At 48.4% G+C, this 27,154-nt stretch overlaps 1 protein-coding gene across 1 annotated transcript; it reads right to left on the bottom strand.

The window, feature by feature from the left end:
* Positions 1 to 23,097: 23,097 nt before the first annotated feature.
* On the bottom strand, positions 23,098 to 25,029 carry LOC123151312 (purine-uracil permease NCS1-like). Its single transcript, XM_044571039.1, has one exon. It carries the CDS (start codon positions 24,938 to 24,940, stop codon positions 23,270 to 23,272), a length of 1,671 nt encoding a protein of 556 aa, XP_044426974.1. The 5' UTR covers positions 24,941 to 25,029; the 3' UTR covers positions 23,098 to 23,269.
* Positions 25,030 to 27,154: the final 2,125 nt, after the last annotated feature.

The following is a 27,154-nucleotide window of genomic DNA, read 5'->3' as shown; positions in this document are numbered from 1 at the left end:
TCCTGGACGGGTGTAGCACGATGGTCATCTGTAAAAGAGAGAAACTTAGGTGAAAAGTTGTCGTGCAAAAAGGTAGGTTTAAAGAAACCATTTACAATTCAAGATGAGTAAAAATTGCCACTTGTCTGCGCGTGTTGAGCCCCTTGTATTTGTAATAAGGGTGTGGCCTATCAAACCTGTGTGAATGACATATAGCTGCGTCGGACTCGTCTAACCGTGTCCGTGGTCTTGATGACCTATCAGATGCTTTAGTTGGTGAGGCCATTTTTAGTGTGCGGCTGCAAAGGCAGTCGCACTCTCTTCGGCGCGCAAGGATCGCTCAATATTTCCGTTCACTGTAATGGTGCCACGTGGACCGGGCATCTTAAGCGTGAGGGAAGCGTAATGCGGTATTGCATTAAAGCGAGCGAAAGCTTCGCGTCCAAGTAGTGCTTGATAGCCACTTTGGAACGGAGCAATGTGGAATGTTAAATTTTCGCTACGGAAGTTATCAGGGAAGCCAAATATAACCTCTAGTAGCAGGAAGCCCGTGCAATGAGCCCCTGGGCCTGGCGTTGCTCCTTTAAAGGTAGTATTGCTGTGGCAAATTTTCGTTAGGTCTATCCCCATTTTGCGGATTGTGTCCTGATATATCAGGTTTAGACCGCTGCCACCGTCCATCAGGACTCGTGTGAAATGGTATCTGTCAATTATTGGGTCTAATACCAAGGCAGCCCATCCTGCACGCCGGATACTTGCTGAGTAATCCCGATGGTCGAAAGTGATCGGTTGAAACGACCAGTGGCAGGACTCCGCGGTGATAGGCCCTTGGGCATATTTCTCTGGGAGTGCCGCTTTGTTTCTCCCCTTGATCACGTGTAACACATTTACTGTTTTGACTTCTGGTGGAAATTTATTCTGTTCCCCAGTGTTTTGCTTGAGAGGCTCATCCTCGTCTTCGCTTGGTGTATCCTCCCCCTTGTGTACGGCGTTGAGCTTGCCGGACTGCTTGAAAACCCAACATTCTCTGTGGGTATGGTTAGCGGGTTTACCAGGGGTGCTATGGATCTGACATATTTGGTCCAGAATTTTGTTTAAGCTAGACAATTCGTCTCTGCTGCCTTTAGAGGGTGGCTTTTGCTGACCTGGTCGAGAGCTTCTGAATCCAGCGTTTACTGCCGTGTTCTTCGGGCTGTCTTCTTTATTCTGGTGCGTATTATTTTTGCTGCGTCGTGATTTCCCATTTCCATCTCTAACTTTAGATGTACTTGGGTCGCTGGTGCTGCATCTGGCTAGCCAGTTGTCCTCACCCACGCAAAAGCGGGTCATGAGGCTTGTTAATGCTGCCATTGTTCCCGGCTTTTCTTGGCCGAGGTGTCTGGCAAGCCATTCGTCGCGGACTCTATGCTTAAAAGATGCCAAGGCTTCGGCATCCGCACAGTCGACTATTTGATTCTTTTTAGTGAGAAACCTGTTCCAAAGCTTTCGGGCTGACTCTCCGGGCTGTTGAGTTATATGACTCAAATCGTCTGCGTCCGGAGGTCAGACATAAGTCCCTTGAAAATTTTCCCAAAAAGCATCTTCGAGCTCTTCCCAGCTTCCAATGGAGCTTTTGGGGAGGCTTTTAAGCCAGTGCCGAGCTGGCCCTTTGAGTTTGAGGGGTAAATACTTGATGGCATGGAGATCATCTCCTCGAGCCATATGGATATGGAGGATATAGTCCTCAATCCAGACCCCAGGGTCTGTTGTTCCGTCATATGCCTCTATGTTTACGGGTTTGAATCCCTCTGGAAATTCATGGTCCAACACCTCATCGATGAAACATAGGGGGTGTGCGGCACCCCTGTATCTGGGTGTACCGCGTTGTTCGGATGTTTGTTGTGTTGCATCGTATGCTGGGGCGCGCTTGCGTGGTCCATAGATGGATCTGGTTGCGTCGTCCTTTTGATGCGAGCCCTCGCGTGGTTCGCGTATTGGCTTATGTGCGGCGTTGTTTGCCGTTCTATGTTGGTCGTGAGGTCGTCTATCCGGCCAGATGGCCGTTTTAGTTTTTGGTTGCAGGGTATCTAAGGTCTCCTCATCGAATTCAGGTAGCAACTTCCGCTTCGGGTAGCTCTTGGTGGGGTGATTACCGCCATACTTCGCTGCTGTGTTGAGAACTTTACTCCATCTAATTCTGAGTGTGTCTTGCGCAGCCTTGAGCCTTTGCTTCTGCTTTTTTAGACTCCTCGCGGTGGCAACAAGCCTTTGATGGGCATTCTATTGCTCCGGGTGTCTGTCCGGTGTGATGTCGTCCGGACTATTATCTTTGACAGAGTTGGGTTGTTCGGTTTGATTCTCCGTGTTGCCGTGGTCCGGTGATGGTTCACCCTGCTCTAATGCTGGGTCTATATGATTGTTGTTTCTGCTGAGGCGGGATTTGGGGCGGTGCTTATGCCGCCGCTTTGACTGCTTCTCGAGGGGACAACCCTTTGTTGCGTCCTTCCATTCCTTGTCGTCGTCTTCTTTTGGCGTGTCCACCATGTATACGTCATGTGATGAAGTGGGCGTCCAGTGCCCTGTGGGCAGTGGTTCTTGTTCGTCTCCTGCATCGTCGTCCATACTGTGGATGTCTTCGGAGTCGGATTCGAGCATGTCGGTTAAGTCATCGACAACTGCTACTAAATGGGTGGTGGGTGGGCGGCGAATTTCTTCGTCATCCGCATCCCAATCCTGCCGGACATATTTCGGCCAGGACTCTCCTGATAAGGAGAGAGACTTTAATGAATTCAGTATGTCGCCGAAGGGCGAGTGCTGAAAGATATCCGCGGAGGTAAACTCCATGATCGGCGCCCAACCGGATTCGATAGGAATGGGCGCAGGCGGTTCGGAGTCCGTGGCCGGAGAAGTATCCGGCAGTTCAACAACACGGCTCTCGCGAAGGGTAAGATCAATATTCGGCTCGATCATCGTTGGGGATGCGGCCTCCGTGGCGGGGTCTATCCACCCATCCATGGGAGGCGCAATTGGCTCCGAATTAAGGGTCGAAGCGGCTGCTGGTGTGATTTCTCGAACACTGTTCGATGGCAGAGCTAGATCATACTCATGATGACTGCATGACGCACAAGGCACATGCCCGAATCTGTCGAAGATCAAGTCTCCGTGGATATCGGCCGTATAGTTTAAGCTTCCAAACCTGACCTGGCGGCCAGGGGCGTAACTTTCGATCTGCTCCAGATGGCCAAGCGAGTTGGCCCGCAGTGCGAAGCCGCCGAACACAAAGATCTGTCCGGGGAGAAAAGTCTCACCCTGGACTGCATTGCTATCGATGATAGTAGGAGCCATCAAGCCTAACGGCGACGACACAGAGGAACTCTCAATGAAAGCACCAATGTCGGTGTCAAAACTGGCAGATCTCGGGTAGGGGGTCCTGAACTATGCGTCTAAGGCGGATGGTAACAGGAGGCAGGGAACACGATGTTTTACCCAGGTTTGGGCCCTCTTCATGGAGGTAAAACCCTACGTCCTGCTTGATTTATTCTTGATGATATGGGTATTACAAGAGTTGATCTACCACGAGATCGGAGAGGCTAAACCCTAGAAGCTAGCCTATGGTATGATTGTATGTCTTTTGTTATGTCCTGCGGACTAAAACCCTCCGGTTTATATAGACACAGGAGAGGGTTAGGGTTACACAAGGTCGGTTACAAAGGAGGAGATATCCATATCCGTACTGCCTAGCTTGCCTTCCACGCCAAGTAGAGTCCCATCCGGACACGAGACGAAGTCTTCAATCTTGTATCTTCATAGTCCAACAGTCCGGCCAAAGGATATAGTCCGGCTGTCCGGAGACCCCCTAATCCAGGACTCCCTCACACGCCTTCTTCCTCCTTGCTCATCCATTCTTGCGCACTCGAGCTCCAACGCCCAAGTCCACATCCTTCCCCTGAAGCTTCTCCAATCATGTCCGGAGCAGGAGGCAAATGGATGGCTTCCTCCGTTACGGAGGGACACATCAAGAAGTTGCGCGGAGCCGGATACTTAGCCACGAATATCGCGCATCGGCTGCCCGCTGCGGGGCAGATCGTTCCTACCCCTGAACCTCACGAGAGGGTAGTTCTCCTCCACCACTTCCTCTGCGGACTGGGGTTTCCCCTCCATCCATTCGTTCATGGTCTCATGTTCTACTACGGGCTGGACTTCCACGATCTGGCCCCGAACTTCATCCTCAATATTTCGGCGTTCATAGTCGTGTGTGAGGCTTTCCTCCGCATCCAGCCCCACTTCGGCCTGTGGTTAAAGACCTTCAATATCAAGCCGAAGGTGGTGGGAGGCCAACAAGCAAAATGCGGCAGGGCCATGGTGGGTAAGATGCCCAATGTTATATGGCTCAAAGCCTCCTTCATGGAGACCATAAAGGGGTGGCAATCGGCGTGGTTCTACATCACCGAGCCGCGCGACACCAACTGGGTGGCTGCCCCGAGTTTCGATTCGGAATCCCCATGCGGCTCACCTCCTGGAAAGAGAAGGGCCTGTCCTGGGGTTCATCGATGGAGCTGGACGGACTCCAGGAATGTATCCAGAATATGGCAAGAAAGAAACTCAAGCTTGTCAACATAGTCCAGGTCATGCTCATTCGCCGGATCCTCCCGTGTCAACAACATGATTTCAACTTGTGGGAGTTCGACCCGGCCTAGCACCAGACTCTGAGCGAGCTCTTCGACACGACGCACAAAGACATCTGGAGGGTGCTGTTCAAGGGCACCGAGGTCCCTCCCTCTCTCACCGAGGACCGCGGGTGAAGCGCGAAGCGTCGAGCACATTCGGTGAGTTCTATACATCCGGTAGGATATTTTATTTCCCCTAGCTTAATCATGTGCGGGGTCTGAGCTCCATGCCTTTGACAGGACTGGGTGGAGACGTCGGGGCAGATTAACTGTCCGGCCCCTCTACCCGAAGACACTGCGGACGCTCTCCTGACGGAGATGCTGACTCCGGCTCCTTACAAGGTGCCGGAGAGGACCAAGAAGGCCAAGGGAACCCGAAAGAGTTCCCGATGCCAGGTGTTATCGGACTCATCGTCCGATAACTCTGTGACGCACTCCTCCCCCAAAGACGAGGAGGAAGATGAAGATGCTCCCCCTCCAGTCAGGGGAGACAAGAAAAGGAAGGCCGCCCCAACCAGGGGGGGGGGGCGAAGGGTCCAAGAAGGGAAGGACCCTCCTTCCAGACTACTCCACCACCACCGCCGAAGGCGAAGACGAGTGGCTGCTCAGGGCCAAGCCCCTGGCGAAGTCGAAAGTATTCGGATGCCAGAGTAATTCATAGCATACCTTTGTCGCACTGCTTCTCCTAACACCGAATTATGATTATGCAGACTGCCACGAGCCCGTATCGACGTATCGTCGGATGGCTCCCTGGGCTCGTCGGACATGGATAGCGATCCACTTCCGACCACCACCTCCCCTTGCCCTACGGACAACGCCGAGGTATTATCTCAAGAGGCACCGGGTCGAGGGGAGACAGTCCCGGAGGCGCCTCGAGGCGACCTCCCGGATTCCGGGAGCAGAGGGAGCAAGGCTCCCGAGGGCTCCGAGTTCGGCCCTCAGCCGAACACCGCGCCGGAACCTCTAGTGGTTCCGGACTCAGGCAGGCAGCCTCCTTCCAAAAGGGGCAAGACGCTTGTGCCGGTGACCTCTGTCCATCAGAGGCACCGGACACTCTGCTGGGAGCGCTTCGCAGCGCTTCCATTGACGAAGAGCACCGCACTATTATGAGTGCGGTGATCCAGAAGGTTCAGTCCGCCAAGAGCGGACTGACTGAAGCCTGTGCCAGCCTTCTGACAGGCTTTGAGGTAAGTATATAGGAAAAATATTACCGCATAGACAGTAGCCCCCGATGCTCTATTCGGTGTTCACAAAGAAAAGCCGAACAGAGGATCAAACAATATCGCAGGAGTCTAATATAAGTATGTCTATATGCGTATGCAGGCTTCGTTGCTGGCCTCTGCCGCACTAACTGCGGAGGTCGCCACACTGAAGCAGGACCTCGAAGGGTCCAAGGAAGAGCTCGGCCTTGCCAAGAGGCAGCTCGAGGAGAACAAAGGTAAGTAGTACCTAGTCTATGGATATATATAAAAAGAATGCGATTGCAAAATGACAGGGTCATCATAAATTTGCCAGGGGCCACAACCAAGGTGGCGACCCTGAAGCAAGCGCTATCCGAGGCCGAAAACAAAGCGGCCAAGGAGCGCATCGAGCGGGAAAGGCATGAGGCACGGGTGGGCGAGGTGCAGCAAGAGCTCCACACTCTCGTGACAAAGCACGAGGCGTTGGAGCTTGACTTGAAGACGCGAGAGTCCGAGCTTGCCACCGCCCTTGAAAGTGCAAAGAGTGCCAAGGCCGAAGCACAGAAGGCCCTCCAGGAGATTGATGCGATGAAGAAGATAGCGGCGGGTAAGGCATTCTATATGCAAAGCAAGCATGTGAAAGTGAATTACTTGTTACTGACCCGAATCCGGAGCTCACCAGGAGCATTCGCAGATTTGCCCCGTAGCATGTCAGATGCCGCACAGTTTTACCAGGCTGAGGAAGGGAGCTCAACAGAGAAGCTGTTTTGGTCTCAGTATACCGGGACCAAACACCCGATGCCTCTGAGCGACCAGCTGAAGCAACTGGTTGAGCTGCACAAGGCGGCCGAACAGGCCATGAAGGGCTTTATAGTCCGGATGTGGCCTGGCGACGCCCTTCCCAACAGCTACTTCGGCCTGGTGAGGCGGCTTATGGATGCTTGCCCACGGCTTGAAGTCATCGAGCGGTCCGTCTGCATCGAAGGTGCACGCCGGGCTTTCGCCCGTGTGAAGCTGCAATGGGCCAAGATGGACGTCGTGAAGCTAGTGAAGGAAGGGCCGCCGCAGGGCAAGGAGCATCGCCACCCTGAGATGTACTATGAGGGTGTCCTGAACGGTGCCCGTCTCGTAGCGGACGAGTGTACGAAAGATGTAATATTTGAGTAAACTTGCTCGTGTGATCCTGTATTATGAAAACTTGTTCATATGCGCTATGCAACGCTTGTCTGAATTTCAAATATTACCTTATGTTCGGCTGTTTATCAAATCTGAGAGATGGCTAGTCGTCGGCTTCTGCCCCCATGCCACGAGTGTTGGGGTGTTCGGGATAAACCTGAGCACTCTTGTTCCCATTGTTGGGTCCTTCGAGGGAGGTGCTCAGCACAATGAACAAGGCAATCAGACCATAATGCGTTATCACTCTCACTTAGCCATATAATTCTATAATTTTAAATTTCGGTGAAGCCCTATGTAACATCCCAAAATTCTAAATTTCGGAATGTTATAATAAATAGATAGATTTGATTGATTGTTTGATTGATTGTCTGAAAGTGAATGAGTTCGAAACTTTTTGAAAGTTAAATGAGAGGGAATAAAAGGACTTTTGCAAACTTTCATATTTGCTTTCTGATCTCCATGAATTCAAATTCTTTTCAAATGCAAAACCCTTGAGCTAAGATGATATGACTTCTTCCATTTAAATTAAATGAAAGGGTATTTGAAAATAATTGAATTTCATTTGGAAATATTTCAATTCATAAACTTCATGCAGCTCAATGATTTTCATGAGAGAAGATAAAATGACTTCTTCAAATTATATGAAATATGAGTTGGGAGTTTCAAAGAATTAAATTCAAAGTTCTTTTGAATTTATTTTCAATTTGGAGTTATTTGAGTTTTATTCAAATTATTTTTCTCCAAAAATAAAATATATGGAAATTAGGCTAACATGATTCCCTACAACAGAAAATTGGAGAGAAATAAATTTGAAATCATTTTGATATTTTTAAAATGATTTTTATTGGATTTTATTAGACCAGTAGCACTCTTTGAATTATCTAAATTTGTGTGGATTTTATTTGGCATTATAAAAATGTCAATGTTGTAGAAAATCTTTTTCTACAAATTTTGGTATATTATATGCCTATATAATATTTTTATTTATTTTGATTTTATTATTTTTATTTGTCTGGAAATGTTTTTTTTTAATTCCCGACTGGGCCGGCCCAGCCGAAGCCAGGCCAAGGCCCAGCTCCGCGCCGCCTTCCCCGTCGTGGCCGACCGGGACTCCACCGGAGTCCGGCGCCGACACGGCTCCAGCCGGCCCCTCCTGCACGCCTCGGAGTCGCCCCGCCCTCCAATAAAGCCGCGCCTAGCCCCGCCGCCTCCCCCCCCCCCAAGCCGCATCTCGCCGCCTGCGCCGCCGCCGCACTTCGCCCGCGCCGCCTGCACTGCACCCCCTCCGACGCCGCTGCCCGCATTGCGCCGCCCCACATCACCGGAGCCGCCGCGACACTCGCCGGAGTTAACAGCCGCCGCCTCCGGTTTATTTTTCCTTGAACCGGTATAGCCAATAAAACCCGACCCGGGTTTCTCTTCGGTTTTTCTTTTAAACGGTTTATTGTTTTAGGTTATTTTAATTAGGGTCGTTCGTCCATTAGCTCTCTATAGTGAACGATTTCGTTCTGTATGGCTCTGTAGCGAACGTTCGCTATTTAGATCTTTTCTTTTTCTTTTATTTTTCGGCCAGGGACCTATTCGTGATAATTTTCTTCATAGATTAGTCCTTGTACTTCAATCAATCACCACTTTTTACTCGTTTGTCCAAATCCAACAAAACCAACGCTCACGTCTTCGTTATGATCTCCTCTACCCAGTAATCCAACTCAATCATGTTTTTGAAAATTATAAAATTTGAATTAGATCAGATTTAGATTCAAACTTCATTTGATCATAACTTGAGTTTTGTAACTCCGATTTAGTTGATTCTTTTTACAGATCGAAGCTCTTGACCTAAACTTTCTGATAAGGCCAAATTGACTTAATTTTGGTACTGTTAGAAATTGTTTTATGTTGCAAGACGTATTTGCTTGGTTTTGACGTTTTTTGAATTGTCTTCTTCGATCTTCCCGATCTTTTGAGTGATTGCTTATGTGTGATTACTACAGCTTGCTCACGATAGATTGAACGGAGTATGATGAGTAGAACTATCAAGAGTTTTGAGTGCGAATCATCTTCATCAACAGTACAGGCAAGTTCACACTTTGATCATATCCCTTTTATCACCCAGTTTTTATTTATTTGTTCCAATCCTCAAACATTGCATGGTTAGGATGTGATTTTAACATGTGGGTTGGAAGTAGTTGATGAGGTAGAACCTATTACCCTGTTACATTCAAACCCTTGGGAGTTACTTCTACGCGTTGCTTAATTTGCTATGTTATGCTCGTAGACGTGGTTTGGGTGAGTGAAATCCATGACAGATGTGAGATTGTTAATTAATGGTTCAACTTAAGGTGGCAACTTAAATACACATCTGGGTGGATTGAGGCACCTGGAGTACCCAGTGTTGCCTGTATTTTTGGAAATCCCGGAGTACACGTGTGATTTTCCTATGGACCGCCACCCTGGCTCAAAGGGGTCATAAGATTATTCATGCTAGAAACTTCCGTGTGCAGCCACAAGCTATTATGGGCTCTAGCATAGTTGAGTAAGTTACGTAAAGCTCTTGAAGAGGTGGATCAGCAGGTAGAGGGTTGTAGGTTTGGTATGGTCGGCCCGGAGTAGAGAGTTAATGTTTCTGAAAGACTGTGTCTCGGTCATCCGTTTCTCAAATACCATGTAGTGCGAGAAATCCAACAGAGACGATCTAGTCTTGTGGGGAAAAGTGCACAAACCTCTGCAGAGTGTATAAACTAACCATGGTTAGTCGTGTCCCGGTTATGGACAATTTTGAGTCTCTGGTCTTTGGATATTCATGTTGATCTCAACACTCTATTTAATCAACTTGATTGGGTTAATGATTATTATTTTGGGATTGAGTTGGAGAAACCTTCTCAATATTTTCAACCAACTTTATAGTTAAATAAAATATATTCCTTTGCAATAGGGAAAAATTGGCTTTTCGCAAAAACATTATAACCATAGAGCTTTTCCACCAGCCATATATGCATGTAGTGATAGCTATTATTCATCATTATCCTATGGTGTGAATTTGCCAGTACATTCAATGTACTGACCCTTTGTGGCTGCAACGTCTCATGTTGCAGGATTATCTTATGACGAGTAAGTGATACTTTAGGGTTACAATTTCTACACTCAACTTTGCCGTTGGTGTTGATGGGAATCCACAACCTTTGTTACTTCCGCTATTTGGATTGAGGTAATAGTATTTACGTTATTTTATACATGTGATTTACCTCTGTTATAAATCCTCGACTACTGTGTGTGTCAGCATACCGATCCAGGGATGACACTTAAGCACAGAGACTTGGCCGTCTGAGGTCGAGTCGCTACACCCTAGTGTTTGGAAGGCCGAATTCGGGGCGCGATACACGCCTTAAGCCGGACAGGGACGACTCCTCGCTCTAAGCGGCATAAGTCTTTAGGGACTTGGAACCTCTCGAACAGCGACCAGTCTCTCGCCTTATCATGACAGTCAGTTTTATCTTTCTCTACTGAGGTGCTTAGCCCAGCAGAACCGGGGCACAATCATAGTAGTTCTCCCAGTGCTACCTTAGCCGATATAGCGGAACGTAAGGTACCAAAACATGGGAGCCGGGCAAACCCAACTATTGACCCAAGACATGATTCGGAGCTGATGCATATAATGCTATAAGTTCGGGGTGCCGCACTGTCGAAAGTGTTCGGACTTCTCACGCTGTATTATGGGGTATGCTTAAGCCCCTGGCGTATTGGCTGTACCAGAGTGTACGGGTGCTAGATGTCGTGAATGAACATATATATAAAAAAGGAGGAATGCAATAATAGTCTTAATGCTATGCATTGTTTATTCAAAAAGGTGCGTTAAAGCAGAATGATACAAGTAGTGTGATAAGCAAAAAGTAGGACTGTTTGACATGTCCCTTCCAAGGGCAAGCCGAGGAATAGTATTAAAGCAAATATTTCACTCGTTATCGTAATCCACCTGGGAGTTCCGTGGTGTGATGTAGCTTTCTGCCTCCTTGGTTGCTGCATCATGTGTTCGGCAATCATGCTGCCGGACAGGGTTTCCAGAGATTAAAGTCCTGAAAGAGAAAAATAACAAAGCGGGAAGCCCCTAGTGCGGTTTAAGCCGTGTATTGGGGCGTGCCGTAGTTGTGGCCCCTCCCCGCCTGTGCCCATGGTACTTTTAATGCGTAATTATGTATGTGTGGCACGAATTTCGCCGTTTGGCTGGGGCCGGGGTGGGGGCCGCATTGCTATGCGAGCTCGGGACGTGCCAGGCGGTCCGGTTGCCGATTACTCCAGGCGCGCTTGAAGTTGTCCGGGTCCTTGATCGTCGAACTAGTGGATTGCTTTAAGAGGCTGCTTTGCGCTTCTGCTGCGAGGGCCGCAGTGTGCTCCTCCGTGTAGAGAGAGCGCTCTGTGTTTCCATTTACTGGGATGACCCCCCGAGGTCCTGGCATCTTGAGCTTGAGATATGCATAATGCGGTACCACATTGAATCTTGCAAACGCGGTTCGCCCGAGCAGTGCATGGTAGCCACTGCGGAACGAGACTATGTCGAAGATTAACTCTTCGCTTCGGAAGTTATCCGGAGATCCGAAGACCATTTCCAGTGTTACTGAGCCTGTGCAATGGGCCTCTACACCTGGTATGACGCCTTTAAAGTCCGTTTTAGTGGGTTTGATCCTTGAGGGGTCTATACCCATTTTGCGCATTGTGTCCTGATAAAGCAGGTTCAGGCTACTGCCGCCGTCCATTAGGACTCGAGTGAGGTGAAATTCGTCAATGATTGAGTCTAGGACCAGTGCGGCGAATCCGCCATGACGGACGCTAGTGGGGTGGTCCCTGCGATCGAAGGTGATCGGACAGGAGGACCATGGGTTGAACTTGGGGGTGATTGGCTCCAACGCATATACGTCCCTGAGCGCACGCTTCCGCTCCCTCTTGAGGATGTGGGTTGCGTATATCATGTTCACCGTCCGCACTTGTGGGGGGGGGGGGGACCTCTTCTGTCCTCCGGTGTTCGGCTGCCGGGGCTCCTCCTCGTCATCACTATGTGACCCCTTATCTTTGTTTTCGGCATTTAACTTGCCGGCCTGCTTGAACACCCAACAGTACCTGTTGGTGTGGTTGGCTGGCTTGTCGGGGGTGTCGTGTATTTGACACGAGCGATCGAGTATATGGTCCAAACTGGACGGGCCTGGAGTGCTTCTTTTGAATGGCTTTTTCCGCTGACCGGGTTTAGAGCCTTTGAATCCGGCATTGATTGTCGTATCCTCAGTATTGTCGCTGTTAATGCGGCGCTTATGCTTGTTGCGACGTGACCTGCCATTGTCGTCCTTGGTATCCGAAGTACCATGGTTCTTTGATATGTTATTATTGCGAGCCAGCCAGCTGTCTTCTCCCGCGCAAAAGCGGGTCATGAGTGTCGTGAGGGCTGCCATAGATTTCAGTTTTTCCTGACCAAGGTGCTGGGCTAGCCACTCGTTGCGGATGTTGTGCTTGAAAGCTGCTAGGGCCTCTGCATCCGGACATACGATGATTTGATTTTTCTTTGTTAGGAACCGTGTCCAGAAATGCCTGGCCGATTCCTATGGCTGCTGAATTATGTGGCTCAAGTCATCGGCATCTGGTGGTCGCACGTAAGTGCCCTAAAAGTTGTCAAGGAATGCGGCTTCCAGATCTTCCCAACAGCCAATGGACTCTGCTGGCAAGCTGTTGAGCCAATGCCGACCTGGTCCTTTGAGTTTGAGTGGGAGGTATTTGATGGCGTGTAGGTCATCACCGCGGGCCATGTGAATGTGCAGGAGGAAATCCTCAATCCATACCGCAGGATCTGTTGTGTTGTTGTATGATTCTATATTTACGGGTTTGAAACCCTCTGGGATTTGATGATCCATTACTTTGTCTGTGAAGCATAAGGGGTGTGCGGCGCCTCTGTACTGGGCTATATCACGACACAGCTCGAATGAGTCTTGCCCGCTGTGTTCGGCCCGGTCGGACTTACTTTCATTGTATCTGGCGTGACGATTATCGTCTCGCATAGTGGCGCGCCCTCGTGATCCGTAGATCAATCTTGCATGTTTTGCTTTGTCCTCCAATACGTCTCGCAGGTCTGGCATATTTCCCCATGCCTTTTTATTTGAATGACGTCGGGGTGCGGGCTGAGCTTTTGGCTGGAATGTCTCTCTGTCGCGGCCACGAGGTGGCCGATCAGCCGCGTCATACGCTGAGGATGTAGGTTTTGGTCCTTCCTCCTCCAGTCGGGGTAGCAACCTGTATTTTAGGTAACTCTTGGAGGGGCGTTCGAGTTTATACTCTCTGGCCGCCAGGACTTCAGTCCATCTGTCAGCTAGCAAATCTTGATCAGCTTGAAGCTGCTGCTGCTTTTTCTTAAGGCTATTTGCCGTGGCTATAAGCCGGTGCTTGAAGAGCTCTTGTTGGACGGGATCCTCTGGCACGGCGAATTCGTCATCGCCGAGTCTTGCCTCGTCTTCGGAGGGGGGCATGTAATTATCATCCTCCGCCTCTCCATCTGCCGCTCTCTCAGGAGGGCTGGCTCCTCCATCCTCCTGTTCTAAATCTTGCTGGAGGGGATTGTTGTTGTCTTCAGCACTATCCGGAGTGCTATTGTCTCTGGTGCCGGTATCACCACTTTTGCCTTGGCGGGACTTAGAGCGGCGCCGCTGACGCTGGCGCTTGGGTTGCTTCTTGGAGGGGTCATCCTCCATTGTCTCGTCGCCATTGCCTTCTTTAGGTGTGTCCATCATGTATATATCGTATGATGAGGTGGCTGCCCAATGCCCTGTGGGAAGTGGTTCCTCTTTGACTCCCGCATCGTCGTCCATATCGTCGATGTCTTTGGAGTCAAAGTCGAGCATGTCGGTTAAGTCATCGCCAGTGGCTACTAAGTGGGTGGTGGGTGGGCGGCAAATTTCTTCGTCATCTGCATCCCAATCCTACCGGACATAGTTTGGCCAGGCCTCTCCTGACAAGGAGAGAGACCTTAATGAGTTCAGTATGTCGCCAAAGGGCGAGTGCTGAAAAATATCCACGGAGGTAAACTCCATAATCGGTGCCCAATCAGATTCGACAGGAACGGGCGCAGGCGGTTCGGAGTCCGTGGCCGGAGAAGGATCCGGCAGTTTGGCAACACGGCTCTCGTGGAGGGTAAGGTCGATATTCGGCTCGGTCGCCACAGAGGGTATGACCTCCGTGACGGGGTCCATCCACCCGTCCACGAATGGAAAAACTGGCTCCGAATTGAGGGTCGGAGCGGCTGCCGGCGCGATCTCCTGAATACGGTCCGATGGTAGAGCTAAATCATACTCAGCATGACTGCATGGCGCACAAGGCAGGGGCTCGAATCCGTCGAAGATCAGGTCTCCGTGGATATCGGCTGTGTAGTTTAAGATTCCAGACCTGACCTGGTGGCCAGGGGCATAACTTTCGATCTGCTCCAGATGGCCAAGCGAGTTGGCCCGCAGTGCAAAGCCGCCGAACACAAAGATCTGTCCGGGGAGAAAAGTCTCGCCCTGGACTGCATCGCTATCGATTATCATAGGAGCCATCAAGCCTAACGGCGATGACACAGAGGAACTCTCAATGAAAGCACCAATGTCGGTGTCAAAATCAGCGGATCTCGGGTAGGGGGTCCCGAACTGTGCGTCTAAGGCGGATGGTAACAGGAGGCAGGGGACACGATGTTTTACCCAGGTTCGGGCCCTCTTGATGGAGGTAAAACCCTACGTCCTTCTTGATTTATTCTTGATGATATGAGTATTACAAGAGTAGATCTACCACGAGATCGGAGAGGCTAAACCCTAGAAGCTAGCCTATGGTATGATTGTATGTTGTCCTATGGACTAAAACCCTCCGGTTTATATAGACACCGGAAAGGGCTAGGGTTACACAAGGTCGGTTACAAAGGAGGAGATATACATATCTATATTGCCTAGCTTGCCTTCCACGCCAAGTAGAGTCCTATCCGGACACAAGATGAAGTCTTCAATCTTGTATCTTCATAGTCCAACAGTCCAGCCAAAGGATATAGTCCGGCTGTCCGGAGACCCCCTAATCCAGGACTCCCTCAGTAAGCTTGAGGAAGAAGTATATGTTGCTCAACCCCCAGGTTTTGAAGATCCAAAGCATCCTGACAAAGTCTTCAGACTCAATAAGGCCCTCTATGGCCTCAAGCAGGCCCCACGGGCGTGGTATGATACTTTGAAGGTATTCCTTATGAAAAGGATTCAAACCCGGTTCACTCAACCCTACTCTTTTCACTAAATCTTATGATGGTGAATTGTTTGTGTGCCAAATATATGTTGATGATATTATCTTTGGCTGTACTGACCAATGTTATAGTGATGAATTTGCCTATATGATGAGTGAAGAATATCAAATGTCTATGATGGGAGAATTGAAATTCTTCTTAGGTCTTCAAATTCGTCAACAATGCAATGGCTTATTCATATCTCAGGAGAAATACCTCAAGGATGTACTGAGGAAATTCGGCATGCAAGATTGCAAAGGCGTCAAAATTCCTATGCCCACAAATGGCCATCTGTGCACTGGTGAAAATGGTATCAACTTCGATCATACGGTATACCGCTCCATGATTGGTTCTTTATTGTACTTATGTGCATCTGGGCCAGATATTATGCTTAGTGTTTGCATGTGTGCTCGATTTCAAGCTACACCGAAGGAATCACACCATAAGGCAGTGAAGCATGTTCTTCGATATCTAGCTCACACACCAACACTTGGATTATGGTACCCCAAGGGCTCGGCTTTTGATCTCATTGGATATTCTGACTTTGACTATGCTAGTGATCGTGTGGACCGCAAGTCAACATCTAGTACATGTCATTTCCTCGGACGATCTTTGGTCTATTGGTCCTCGAAGAAACAGAACTGTGTATCACTATCTACTGTTGAAGCTGAGTACATTGCCGCTGGTTCTTGCTGTGCTCAATTGCTATGGATGAAGCAAACTCTCAAGGACTACGGTGTCAACATGAAGAATATGCCTCTCTTCTGTGACAATGAGAGTGCCATCAAGATTGCTCACAACCCAGTTCAGCACTCGAAGACAAAGCACATTCAGATTCGTCATCATTTCCTTCATGATCATGTGTTGAAGGGTGACATTTCTATTGAGCATGTGAAGACTGAAGAACAACTAGCCGATATCTTCACAAAGCCCTTGGATGAGAAGAGATTTAGCAAGTTGCGGTGTGAGCTAAATATCTTAGAATCTTCAAATGTTCTTTGAAAAGGACACTCATCCTAACACTTATGCAAAATTGATGACTTAGATGTGCAACACATGAAGAAACGTTTTTCTTCAATCAATGAAGAATAACACTCTAAGTGTGAAGAAATTAACGAAGAATTTGATTCTCAAAACCCTACGACAATTGTACGCGGTGTCTGAAATCATCATTCTTATACGGTGGGTCACGCCACCACCAAAGGTTGAAAATCCTCAATCTGAGTTTTTTTTTGTTTTGTTGAATTTCCTCAGTTATTCAAATTCTTCAACTTTGCATTGTCTTCACTGTTTCCGTCATTTTTCTTCATTGGCTATATATATATATATATATATATATATATATATATATATATATATGTGAGTTCATGTCCTCTACAGCATTCACTTATGGTTATTTCTTCAAGTTGGTTTTTCTGCTAAGTGAATGTGATCGGACCCTTCTCCCTCTATGCTATACTCAACCCAATCTGTTCACAAATTCTTCATGTGCATTCTATTTGAAACTCGTTCAAAATCTTCACTGTGTCCTTGTCAGCTGAAGAAATTGCGAACGTAACTTTAAAACCTATCTTATCTAAATTTTCGGCTTTGCCGCTCAAACCGTTCCGCATCCCACGATATACTTATCCATTCACCCACGATCGCACACGATCTCCACTTCTCAGTACGTGGGTGACACATGTCAAGCGAATGAGAAGCGTCAGGGGCACGTTCGTCCAAATTCTTCGGGCGAGCAGTTTTTCACCGTGGCTATAAATACACCTCTTCCCCTTCCTCACTTCCTTTACTCCACTCGACGTCTCTCCAGCTCGAGCTTCTCAAACCCTAGCGCCGCCGCTACATCATTGTCGTCGGTGAGGAAAAGCTTCACTGCCTCGGCCTCATCGTCGTCGTACTCGCGCCGGCCGCAGAAATCTTCACTCTGCCGCCGCTGTAGCCATCTTCCTCCGCCAAGTTAGGGCGTGGAAGATCTGCACTGACGAACTTCACATCTCCACATTCCAGTTCGTCATGTTCTTCGTCCAGGGTAATTAAAAGTTACTTTTACTGCCCTCGTTGATTCAAATGATTTCTATAAAATCCTCAAAGGTGTTTTTCTTCATATCTTCACACACTAAAACACCTCACATTTCATCTGTTCTTGATTCGTTTCTCTAAGCTATGTTTTTCTTCAAATTCCTCAAATGTGTGGATTTTCGATCTATACATCTCTGGAACCTAAGACAAAGAACGCTTAGTGAAACTCTTCAAGACTCATCTGGTCAAATTTCTCAAACTTGTTCTTTATAAAAAACCTTCTAAGAACGCATATGACCTCTCCAAATTCCTCGCAACTATACTCTGTTCACAAGTACTCATATCAGCTGATGAATCACTAGGTTCTCATTAACTTAACTCATTTGCAGCGTTCCTCGAAGAAAAGTTGCATACCTCTTCAGAGAATTCAATTGTTCAAATTCCTCAACTGAAGAAAATGGATGATGGTAAGAAGCCACAGAAAGGAGGAAAGAGGCCTGAGGTCAACACCGCCTTTGGAATACCTGAGGACATCTATGATGGGGACTGCACACCCCCATAGTCAGAGTCCCAGGCTGCCACTAAAGCAGCACCTGAAATTCCTCAGCCTATGGAACCTAAGATCAAGATCCCGGAGGTTGTGATGCAATTGACTGACACTCCTCACCCCAAGCCAAAGGATCCATTCTCAAAGAAGCAGAAATTCAAGGCTGATGATTTCTTCGGCGAGCACGTGTTCTTCACTAACTACAATCCTTATGACTCTGCTCGTCTAAGGAGGAAGCGTTTCTAGACTGCAAGCCAGGCCAACTTCTATTCTTCACTGCTTTTCAACAAAGACAAAATCTTCTACCATGAACATATTCCTCACATGGACATGGAATCATTACCTTGCTTCTCTCCTGTGCTCAATGTTCTTCATGATGCAGGCCTCCTGAACTTTTGCTCTGACATTGTTGATTGGAATGAAGAGCTTATTATTCAGTTCTACACTACATTGCATATCACAGGTGATCCTGAAGATATAAACACCTGGGTCTTGGACTGGATGACCGAAAATACTCACTATAAGGCACCGGCCTCTGAATTGCTTCACGCCCTGCCCATCAGTCCACCCAGTGAAGGAGCTCGCTGCCTGTATTATGAACCAGAACTCACAGCTCATTACATGCAAGTATTAATGAAGACTTTGAAGCCCGGTCAAGCCCCAAGGACCAAATTCCTTGTGAAGGATTTACTCTATGTGCCCAGAACCGTCTATCGCATTCTGACGAGGACAATGAGTCACATCAAAGGCCACGACTCATCCGATGAGGAAATAGTTGGCATCATGAAGAATCTACTATTCAACATTATTCATAGCATTCCTATCTACTATCACGATTTCTTCATGAGGACTGTGGCAAATGCTGCACTTTCTCCGTTTGAGCTGAAACCTTATGCACCTTGAATTATGAGATTCCTCAGGACAAGGTCTTCACTCAACTACAAGGCTGATTTTCATAATCACCTTAGCTATCTGCCCCCGATTGAACTCCTCAAGCAGGCTTTTACTTCAACTGATGAAAAGGGCAAGGCTCCTGCAGTCATTGATGAAGGCATTCGTGCATTGGATGGTTAGTTTCGCAAAGCTTCATCTTATTCCACCAATGATGACTCTGTCACACATGACTCTGCTACCAATGCACCCAAGTCTACTCCTCAAGCCACTACTCCTCGTGTGATGACTAACCATGAGCTTCTACTTAGTCTTCACCAGAAGGTGGATCGAAACCATAAATGGGTTAAGCGTTAGTTTGGTTCGTTTCTTCACAACATGACTGCTACACACAATGCACTGAAGAAAAACCATTACTACCTCCATGAAGTCTTCGATCGCACCTAGGCCATTCTATCACATCTGTATGGTGAAGAAGATCTGAAGAAAATGGGTCTCAAGGAAGATTTTTACTGGTCTGCACCTCCATCAAAGAAATACAAGAAGGTCAAGGTTCCTTCTTTGGTGTCCATCTCATATTCTTCATCACGCGATACCGACGAGTACGAAGAATTGGACGACACTGCGGCAGGCCCTTCAACGACAAACGACCCCAGCAATGTTGGCGCTCCTTCATTAACTTGATTTTCTTCAGGGGCGTTAGTCCTCATTTTCCATCATTTTGGTCATTCGATGACAAAACGGGGGAATTTTGAGTTAGTCTTCAAGCGGGTCTGTCTATATGGGCGTTTTTTTGCTAAGTTACAACTCTCGTTCTTCTGAGACTTTATTGGATCGAGTTGTAAACTTAAACCCGATGGTGCTCTGATGCTTTTGATGTTCTTTTTCTGCATGCTTATTCCTCATATATGTTAATGCACGAATGTTGAATTACATCAGTCACCATATTTCATCATGCATTTCAAATTCCTCATTATGATATGTCAAATGCGTGTATGAATTACAAGATATAGGGGGAGATCTCCATGATTCTACTCTTCAAGTGTGCAATGCTTCAAAAGCAAATTCCTCATCATGCACATCTTCAGGGGGAGTTCTTCTATATCTTGCAATCAAATTCCTCAATATCAGTATTTACACGTCATATGTTTATCCCTGTTGAAAACTTAACCTATATTGTCATCAGTCACCAAAAAGGGGGAGATTGTAAGTGCATCTAGTGCCCCTTAGTGATTTTGGTGTATTGAAGACTTATAGGTTAAGGGACTAATGTGTTTTTGAGTGTACACAGGTCTATAAGTCTATGAGGAGTTTGATATTTACAGAGAAAGTCGACCCCTAAAAATGAAGTTCTTCGACTGAAGACTTTGAATTTCTGAAGATTTTCTGAATACTTTGAAAGTGAAGAAATTGGTGCAATCCTGAAGACTTGGTATTCATTCGAGGAACATGAAGCATGAAGACTTTTGTTTTCGTAGTTTCATTTTCTCTTTCTTGAGTCATAAGAAACACCGTACTGTTAAAGGGGGCGAGGAAATACTAAGGAAAATTTTCCATGTGATGCTCAACTCAAAATCCTACACCTACCAATCCCTTCGAGTGAAGCCATTGGAAATCTCATACAATTCAGTCATATTCTTTAGTGACAGAGACGAAGTTCTTCTGGTCTCTGAGGAATTTATTCTGACTGAGGAGTTAGGAATTCGCCAGTGCGGATTGCCTACACAGCGAGGACCATGATAGCCCTGAGGAATTTGATACTCAAATTTCCAACCGTTGTTGTGCCTTATGCCAGCTGTCCCAAAATATCTACCCACCTAACGGTCATATCATTGAAGGGCATTTATGTCTTATCATGTCAGGCTGCTCCCTAGGCTATAAATAGCCGCCCCCTACAACCACTAGCTGGTTAGCTGCTCCAAGAGAAACTGACACTTGTCATTTGAGAGCATCCCATCCTCTAAGGACTTTGAGCGAAAATCATCAAGTGAGGAAAACCCAAACCCAAACACTTACAAACCCCAAGTGATTGAGCATCACTGAAGAGATTGATCCTGCGTGGATCCGACGCTTGTTACCTTTGAAGAATGTGCTTCTTCCAGACGGTTAGGCGTCAAGGTCTAGAGCATCCAAGAGGAATTGTGGATCGCCGAGTGACCAAGTCTGTGAAGGTTCGGAAGTCACCTGAAGACTTATCTCGAGTGATTGGGCGAGGTCTGTGTGACCTTAGCTCAAGGAGAATACGGTGAGGACCGTGTGTCCGGGACTGTGTGTCATCAGGTTTATATACCTAGCCGCTCCAACCAGATGTACAACTGAGACAGCAGTTAGAACTGGTCTACCAAATCATTGTCTTCACCAAGCTCATTGGTTCTATTTCCTCAACTCTTTCATTTCCTCATAACTGTGTTGAGTGCTTGTTTGTATCTGTGTTTGAAGACTTTGACTAAAGACTTTCTCAATTTTCTCAGTTCAATTTCTTAAGTCTGTTTATCTTCATCCTGTGTTTACACTTTCTGTACTCTGTGCTTATTTTCATTTCATCATGATGACTATGCTTGTGCTCTGTTATGTTTACTTTTGAGTACTTATTCCGCTGCTAGTAGTTCTTCGCTAAGGAATTTCCTCACCTGCAAATTCATCAGTGAAGAATTCATAAAAATCGCCTATTCACCCCCCTCTAGTCGATATAACGCACTTTCAATATCTAAACAACCTATTTGTTGCAAACCATAATTAACCATATCAATCCTTTCAGAGACGTATCACTTCTCATGAAGCACATCCATAAGTTTCTCAACAGAGAAAATATTCCATGGGTCAACATCATTTGGGAAACTTACTACTCCAACACACTCCCAGGAGAGAGATTGGTAGGATCCTTTTGGTGGAAGTCCCTACTCAAGCTCGTGCCCATCTACAAGAAGTTTGCAGTTTGCAAAGCTAAGTCTGGAAATGCAACACTTTTTTGGACTGACTGTTTGGTGGGACCAACCACCGGCAACAAAGTTCCCTCAGCTTAATTCCTATTCCACCAACAACACTGTGACACTGCAACAGATTATCAGATCACAAGAGCTGTCAGAACATTCCCACACTCCTATATCTCAACAAGCATTTCAACACTATAATCTCCTACTAGAGCAACTACTAGAGAGACCGGCTTCTAATGCCACAGATGAATGGATTGTACAAGGATCAATAAGAGGCCACTCTTTCATTAAAATGTACCACCACATGATGGGACCTAGCACAGTACACCACCTCTTTCAATACATCTGGAAAACATCTTGCGGATTGAGGCACAAGATCTTTTCTGGCTCCTTCTCCATGACAGGATCAATACAATGAATTTTCTCAAGAGAAAGACCATGCACCTGGATAACAATAACTGTGCATTGTGTGCAGATAATACAGAGGAAACACTTCTACATCTCTTCTGGAATTGCCCATTTGCACTGCAGTGCTGGGACAACATCATTCCATTTAGGCACAGAGGTATATCGATATTTAATGAATTCTAGCTTGCCCAACTTCAACTGCGACAAGATATTGCATAGGACATTCTAACAGTGTGATGCTGGGGAATTTGGTCCATAAGAAACGGCAAGATCTTTAGGGCATCTACAACGCCAGTGCTTAGAGAAGGCGCCAGGCTTCTGTTCCTGGCCGTTATGGCCGAATCCCGTTCGATCAAGGGATTCTGGCTAGCGTCGATGCAAAGCCAGGCATCGGACGCCTGGCCTTTTCTTCTTTCGCGCTAGCTTTTTCTATCGAGTGCTATCCATCTTTTACGGGGAAAAACAATCTCATTAGCGCTCAAATAGGCGCCCCGCGTTGGACAGGCAGACTCCTACCCTGATCTTATTTTCTTAATTTTTTTTATTGTCTAAGCGCCCAAATAAGCATCTTTGCATTGTAGATGCCTTTAGATCAGCTGCACCACACATTCATGGCTGAAAGCATTATTTACAGGAAGGACCGTGAACTACTCAGATCAAGGCAAAGCACACCAAAACAGAAAAGGTCGGTAGTTAGGTAGGACAAAACATATAATCTGATGTCAATATTTCATAGAACCAGCATAGGTTGAATTTTCTTTATATTGTTTTGCTGGCTTGTACACATTTTAATTTATTAATGAGAATACCGTAGAACTATTGTTCTACGGTTTTACAGTAAAACAAACAAACAAATGAGGCCTGAGACGATGCATGCTTCGTTAAGTCCAAGGTACCGAAACATTATGCGCTTTGGTTCTGAGGCAAAGAAAAATACATGCAGTCCACACTCCACAGTAGGATCTACTGGGGAAATTCACGCACAAGTACTACCATCTCATTCCAAAAATAAATAAATAGCTGAACCATGTATATATTCAACGTACATACAGTAGCATGTTGTCTCACAAAATAAATGTAGGCATATAAACTCTATCCAACTGTTTGGCTGATTAATAAATGTATACATATTTTACTGTTTATAAGATGTATGGAGGCACTTTCTTGTTTGCTTATTAGTTTTGTCAGTAGATATTGTTGTATGTAGTGTCATTCTGAAACCCACTCTAGTAGGAGTATGAAGTGGCACGACTGTACTGTCGTTTCACTTCAACCCCTCTCCGGAGACGCAGCAGGGAGTAGACGGCGCCGGCGATGAAGAAACTGACGAACCAGGCGTTGTCATAGGCCACGACGAGTGCCTTGGACATTGTCGGCAGCACCCCGACCTTGTGCAAGAACCCCGGCATGACGGCGGCGAATCCTGCCGCCATCGCCACCATCGCGGCAACGTTGAAACCGCCCTGGAAGTAGTAGGGGCTGTCGGCTTCCTCCGAGTAGAGCGCGTCGACGTCCAACGCGGTACGCCGCACTATGTAGTGATCGGCGAGCACGACGCCTCCGATGGGCCCCATGAGCGCCGCATTTCCCAGCAGCCAGGTGAAGACGAAGCTCTCGCTGGAGCCGAGCAGCCGCCACGGCTGCAAGGCGATGCCGAGCAGCGCCGTGGCGAGCGCGCCCTTGGCGAACGTGAATGTCTGCGGCGCGAGCGCGACGAGGGTGTTCGCCGGCGCGACGACGTTGGCGGCGATGTTGGTGGTGATGATGGCTAGGGTGATGCCGAAGATGGCGAGGACCCTGGTGGCGGGCCCGCCGATGCGGCTGAGGAGCTCGATGGGGTCGGAGATGACCTGCCCGAAGATGGCCTCGGTGGAGGAGGTTATGGCGAGGCCGGCGAAGGTGAACATGCCCATGAACACCGGCAGCCCGATCTGGCCGAGCACCTGGTCCGTCTGGCTCCGGGCGTACCGCGCGAAATCCGGGATGTTGATGGCCACCGTCGACCAGAAACTGATGTTGGCGGTGAGCGCCGGGAAGAAGAGCTGCCAGAATTCGCCGCCGACCAGCCGTGGCGGAAGCGAGAGGATGGGCCCGAAGCCACCGGCGGAGACGTAGGCCCAGGCCAGCAACGCGGAGGTGAGCGCCACGAGCACCGGTGCTGCGTACTTCTCAAGCTTGCGGATGCCGTCCATGCCGCGCATGATGACGGCGAGCTGCGCGGCAGAGAAGACGAGGAGGCACGCGATCTCGAGCGGCGAGGCCCCGAGGCCGGGCACCGGCTTCAGCAGCGGCGCGTGGGTCTTGAGCCACACCGGCAGGAGGAGGAAGATGGCTCGGCCGCCGATCCACGACTCGATCCCGAACCACCCGCAGCCGATGACCGCACGGACGACGGCCGGGACGTGCGCGCCGTGAACCCCGAAGGCGGCGCGCGCGAGCACCGGGAACGGCAGCCCGTGCGTGACGGCCGGCGCGGCCGTGAGCACGAGCGTGGCGAGCACGATGAGGTTGGCGAGCGTGACTGTGGCTACGCCCTGGATCGCTGACATGCCGAGGTCGACGAGGCTGCCGGCGAGGTAGTAGGCCGGCACGCCGACGACGAGGCCGACCCAGAGGCTGGCCAGGTCGAAGCCCGTCATGGTGCGTGCCGACTTGGGCGTGGGGGCCAGGTCGTCCGATCCGCCCGACCCAAGCCTGGGGCAGACGGGCATGATCCTCCTGGCCGTGCCGCCCCCGCGAGGGAGGTGCAGAGGCGCGATCCCGGCTGGCGGCCCGCGCGGGAGCAGAGGCAGCCGCGGCGGCGAGGTGGAGACGGCGAGGAGGTGGTGCAGCTGCAGGTGGTGAGCGGAATGCCGTGCGGCGAGCGGTCGGGACAGGGCCATGGACACGGCGGCCATCGTGTCGACTGTCGAGGTGGTAGTGGCCGCACCGCGAGAGCAGAGAAGCGGAAGCAGGGGAGCGAACGAGAGGAGGGTGTGGCGCGAAATATTGCTGGACTCGAGTGTGTTTGCAAACGGGGGAGGTGATAAGGGGAGGGGCACGTGTTACGTGCAGGGGGGCCTGCGTCCGAGGAGCCGAAACCTGGTTGGTTGCACTGCTGGTTACGGTACCGACGGGCCATTGCCTCCGGCAAAAGATCAATTTCGTTTTTTGTTAGGCAAAAAGTCAAGGTGGCCATGCCTCACCACGCAACAAAAAAAAAGAGACTGTGGCCATCTTCCCACAGTTTCATTGTAAAAAATAGTCCTTCTAAAAAATATACTAAAATGTATCACCACAGATACAGACATACAGTGAAAGGAGATGAAGAGTGACCTCGTCACTGCGGCACATACGCCCGCTGGCCCGAGTGCAACATCTCTCATGAGTGGTTAAACGCTTCGGTGGTGCGCTCTGCTCCATCCAAGAAGATACGCTCGGAATCATCCATAACATCAAAGTCATCAACCGCTTGGATCACGTTGGAAATTTGCCCCGTGAAACAATTGCGGTTTTCTAATTTTACCTTATTTAATTTTCGAGGCAATGCTGAGTATACTCATGGATATATACTCGCAAACCGTCGAATGCGTTTTCTTTAGTTAAAAAAGGCTCGGATCCAATATAAAAAGTTCATCAAAACTACAAAGTACCTCAAGTATAATGAAAATTACGTCGAGGTCTCTGAACCACTGAACAACCACTTACGCCGCCAGAACGAGCCAACGATGCGCTGTTGTCGCCGCTTCCATACCAGAGCCGACCTGAACTTATCAATGACAGTCGAAAGTCTTCATGCACGTGTCCCTAAGAACTAGCGCTCTGGAGCCACAATCTTCACCATTGAACCCTTTAATAATTGATCTAAAGAACCTGACACTAAATCTTGTCGTCATATATGCGCAATGAGAAACCCTAACCTAGCCGCCCCGAGGAGCTGGCAGGAATTTACGTCAGAACTCTTATAATCTGTGTCGACGAATGAACTTGAGAAGGAACGAAGCCGAAAGACTGACTCGAAGAAGCGTCGCCATCCACCAGAGCGTCATCCATGCGGGGACTAAATCCCTAACATATCCACTAGCCGGAGCAAAGGTAGAGGCATGGCGGATCCATGGGCTCAGCAATGAAGATCGAGGGGAGGAGGACTTTGCCCTAGTCATCTTGCTCAAGGGAAAAGAAAGACATGCACATTGTTACCCATTGAATACTAGAGTTATGGAGCCTTGAAATTGAATAAATATTTACGTCCCTCCCATTATCGATGAGACATCACCTCGTATAGAAAGAATGATATGTGTGTCTGGACTGGACTTGGCGCCTGGACTTGTTGTCCCATCGATGCTTCTTTGCACCTACCGGACTTGGCACCCTGATTTCCTCATAGGTGCACCCTGGGCATCTGGACTTGTTGTCCCATCGTTGTTTCTTTGCACCGCCTTGGCCGACCTTGTTCATACAACGACAAGGTTGGATTCCTGTTTGTCCTCCCTCTTCCGGTCCCGATTGCGGTTGTTGTTTATGCTTCTGGCGCCCTCGTCGTGTGCGGGCTCAGGAGTTTCTGGAGCTATGGTGTGGCGATGGCCTACGCGAGCTGTTTCATCACCAGTTGCATAGTCACTGGTGATCTTCATTAGTTGTGCCATTATGTTTAGCTTCTCGTCAACCTGCTTTTTGCCCAGCCGGAGAAGAGAGTCCTGAGCACAGTTGATGAAAGCATATATTGCGCGAGATGAAGTCTTGTGCGAGCTGTTGGCGTTGTGTATGCAGTTGTGGAGGTCGTATGCGTCGCCGAGGTGGTATGTGCCCTCAAAGTTATTGATGACATCGGTTTCGAAATCTATCCAGGTGTAGATGGAGCTGGGTGGGAGCTGCTACTCCTGTAGGAGTTGTTAGTTTCCCCGGAGAGGAAAGGTGTTGTAGCACGACATGATATAGTATTTCTCCCAGTTAAGAATCAAGATTTATCGAACCAGCAGGAGGCATCAAGGTAGCAACATTGGCAGTACCTGCACACAAACAAATAAAAATTCTTGCACCCAACAATAGCAAGGAGGTTGTCAATCCCCATGTTCTTGCTAGTTACAAGATCAAAAGCAAATATATGTGATAGGGAAAACAACAATAAAGTA

The sequence above is a fragment of the Triticum aestivum genome, chromosome 7A (assembly GCF_018294505.1).
Source record: "Triticum aestivum cultivar Chinese Spring chromosome 7A, IWGSC CS RefSeq v2.1, whole genome shotgun sequence".
NCBI classification, from domain to species: domain Eukaryota; kingdom Viridiplantae; phylum Streptophyta; class Magnoliopsida; order Poales; family Poaceae; genus Triticum; species Triticum aestivum.
This window is presented reverse-complemented; position numbering and strand designations above follow the sequence as displayed.